This window comes from Asparagus officinalis, chromosome 4 (assembly GCF_001876935.1).
Source record: "Asparagus officinalis chromosome 4, Aspof.V1, whole genome shotgun sequence".
NCBI lineage: Eukaryota > Viridiplantae > Streptophyta > Magnoliopsida > Asparagales > Asparagaceae > Asparagus > Asparagus officinalis.
The window spans coordinates 51,916,118-51,918,763 of NC_033797.1; the positions used below are offsets into that span (position 1 = coordinate 51,916,118).

The 2,646-nt window shown below is 40.6% G+C and overlaps 1 protein-coding gene across 1 annotated transcript; it reads left to right on the forward strand.

Annotated features, from left to right (window-relative positions):
• LOC109835946 lies at window positions 512-1,248 on the forward strand. Its single transcript, XM_020403910.1, has 2 exons — window positions 512-978; window positions 1,060-1,248. The coding sequence occupies exons 1-2, from the start codon at window positions 586-588 to the stop codon at window positions 1,150-1,152; spliced, it is 486 nt and encodes a 161-aa protein (XP_020259499.1). The 5' UTR covers window positions 512-585; the 3' UTR covers window positions 1,153-1,248.

Genomic DNA, 2,646 nt, shown 5'->3' on the forward strand with positions numbered 1-2,646 from the left:
TTGAACGGAAACAGGCGGCCGGGTGAATAGTTTTTACGGTCAAAGGCTTCATGAACTGTACGCACTTGAGTTAGTTTTCAGAGCTTTTGACTGAACGGATGGAGATTGGATTGATATATGCAAATATGTAAACAGGGAGGGCCTTATCTGCAATTTGCTCCCGTACTTCAAGCCTAGCTGTTATCTTCCGGGTATTTGTAACAGAGTCATGAACTTCAAGCCTAGCTGTGATGTATTTGTAACAGTCATGAACTTAAAGCCTAGGCTGCACGACTCATATTATACCAGTATGTTTGACGAAGAAGGTAAAAAATGCATGTCCAGTGACATATCTTTTTCTTTCAGAATCATAGCTGAAAAAGGTCGACTATAAATGAAATAAGAAAGTGATCATATAGCTTTGCACTTAATTCATAACATTGTCTTAATTTATTTATTTCTATTGGTTGAGTTCCATTGCTTAAGACTGCCCTAATTTATTTATTTCTATTGCTATATGTTATTTAGGAGGCGCTTGAAGCTTCACAAGACTTTGTCTTGTCCCAGTCTCAGAGCATAGAGAACACTCCTACCGATCCTAATCGCATGACTAGAGAGCAATGGAGGGAAATTGTTGATGGAGTTTATGGCTCTAAACCAATCAAGAAAGGGAGGGTGCCTTTATCAAGTGCAAAAGTTAGGATAGTCTCCACTAGCAGGAATATACAAAATGACTCGTCCGCGACCTCAAATCGACCAAGTGTGACATCGTACGTCGTGGCTAAAATTGGACAGTATTTAATGGACAATGTTCAACCCTCGATGTTTTTTCAATTTATTCCCATTATTACGCGCGAGCTAGGGGGTGCACAATCGACTTGGGATGTTGTGCAGCGCCTCAGTGATTGTCCATCGTTGAAGGAGATTCTTCCTGAGTCGATATACTTAGAGATCTTTAAGTTGGCGTTTGCCGAGCATGAAGTTCATGGTGGTGGAGAGGTATATATGACGCGACATATATGTATTTATTATTATATTTTTGGTATATATATATCTTATGTGGAGTGATATTCTTTTCAGGTTGGAGGAGGTATTGTAGGGAGCAGCAGTACGATACGACGTTCTAATGCAGACGATGCTGATAACAGGGATGCCGACGATGACGAGGAGTGAGTGAGACTTGTGTTAAGACATATCATGACTTTTGAATTTTACATATATAAAATATATATGTGATTTTATTGCGTAGTGAATGAATATTATTTGAGCATGCGAGATGTATTGTGATTGTGATTATATGACGAGTATTATTCGATATTGTGGATTGACGGATGAAATTGAATGAGTGTTGAATGTGAATGTATATCATGGTTGGTTTTATGATATATTGTGTTTGTTGGAAATTTGATGTAAAAAGACAAAGAAAGAAAATTTGACTTGTATTCTCTCAAAATCGATTACAATTTGGATTCCGATTACAAAAGAGAAGAGAATGGATTTGATTCTCTCCTTTGTTTAAGACTGGGTTCTTCTTGGTAGCGATGGAGTGCTTCCTTCGATTGATCGCGTCGAACTTGCTCTCCGTTGACGATCCGACCGTCCTTCTTCACTGGAATAACTGAAGTGTTTGATGACTTCGGTTTAGAACTCTTGACGAGTGTTGAAGAACTCTGAACGAGTTAAGAACTCTGATAAGAGTTGTTGAAAACCGAATGTCTGGTTTGATGTGATTAACTTGCGTTACAAGCTAATTAAAAACTCTTAACGAGTTTAAGAACTCAGAATGAGTTAAAACTCTAAAACAGAGTTGTTGGAACCGAAAATTCGGTTAATTGCCAAGTGGATGATACCTTTGATGAAAGGATCCTTCGGGATTTGATTAACTGATCGTTGATCAGTTCCTTGATCCCCCGAAGATCTCTTCCTTCCGATTACTCAACTGCCGAGATTTGTTGACCTTGGGTGGTTTTGATCCCCGCTCCCCTCAACTCTTTGCGGTTTTTTATCTCAGAAACCGATTGATCAACCTCTCAACCCGCCAACCCCTTACTCAGTTGAGTAAGTTGGTTATTTATAGGGTGATGTGGAGTGCAACCAACCCCTATTTCCGCTCCTTTGTGGGCGAGAATCCCTCAGAACGTGGGATAAACGGTTATGAGGCCGTTCAGCTTGCGTTTGAACAAGTCAAAACGCCTCAATTGGCGTTCTGGGCTTTAACTCTGCGCCCAAGGTTTGGGACGCAGAGTTAAATCTCTGTTAGGGATTTGAGACGCACGGGCCTCGTGTGTTCTGAACTTGGAAACGCACAGGCTGCTGGTGCGTTGAAATTTAATTCTGCGTTCAGAGTTCGGGACATAGCTGAGTCTGTTGAATAACGCACGTTATGGGTGCGTTTCGTGATTTAACTCTGCGTTCAGAGTTCGATGTCTGTTGATGAACGCACAGATTGTGTGCGTTTGAGAAACGCAGAAATGAATTTCTGCGTTTGGGAGAACTTGTTGGCTTATAACCTCGTCCACTATAACATTACAAAGGCTATTGTTTATTGATCTTTGCCTGTTATAGGATATGAGAGTCGTCAGATTGTAACTCTCACTGTTGGTTGTGAAGGCCACTGAACAGAGGTTTCATCAGCTGTCGGAAGTGTCGTCGAATTGTAACTCTTCT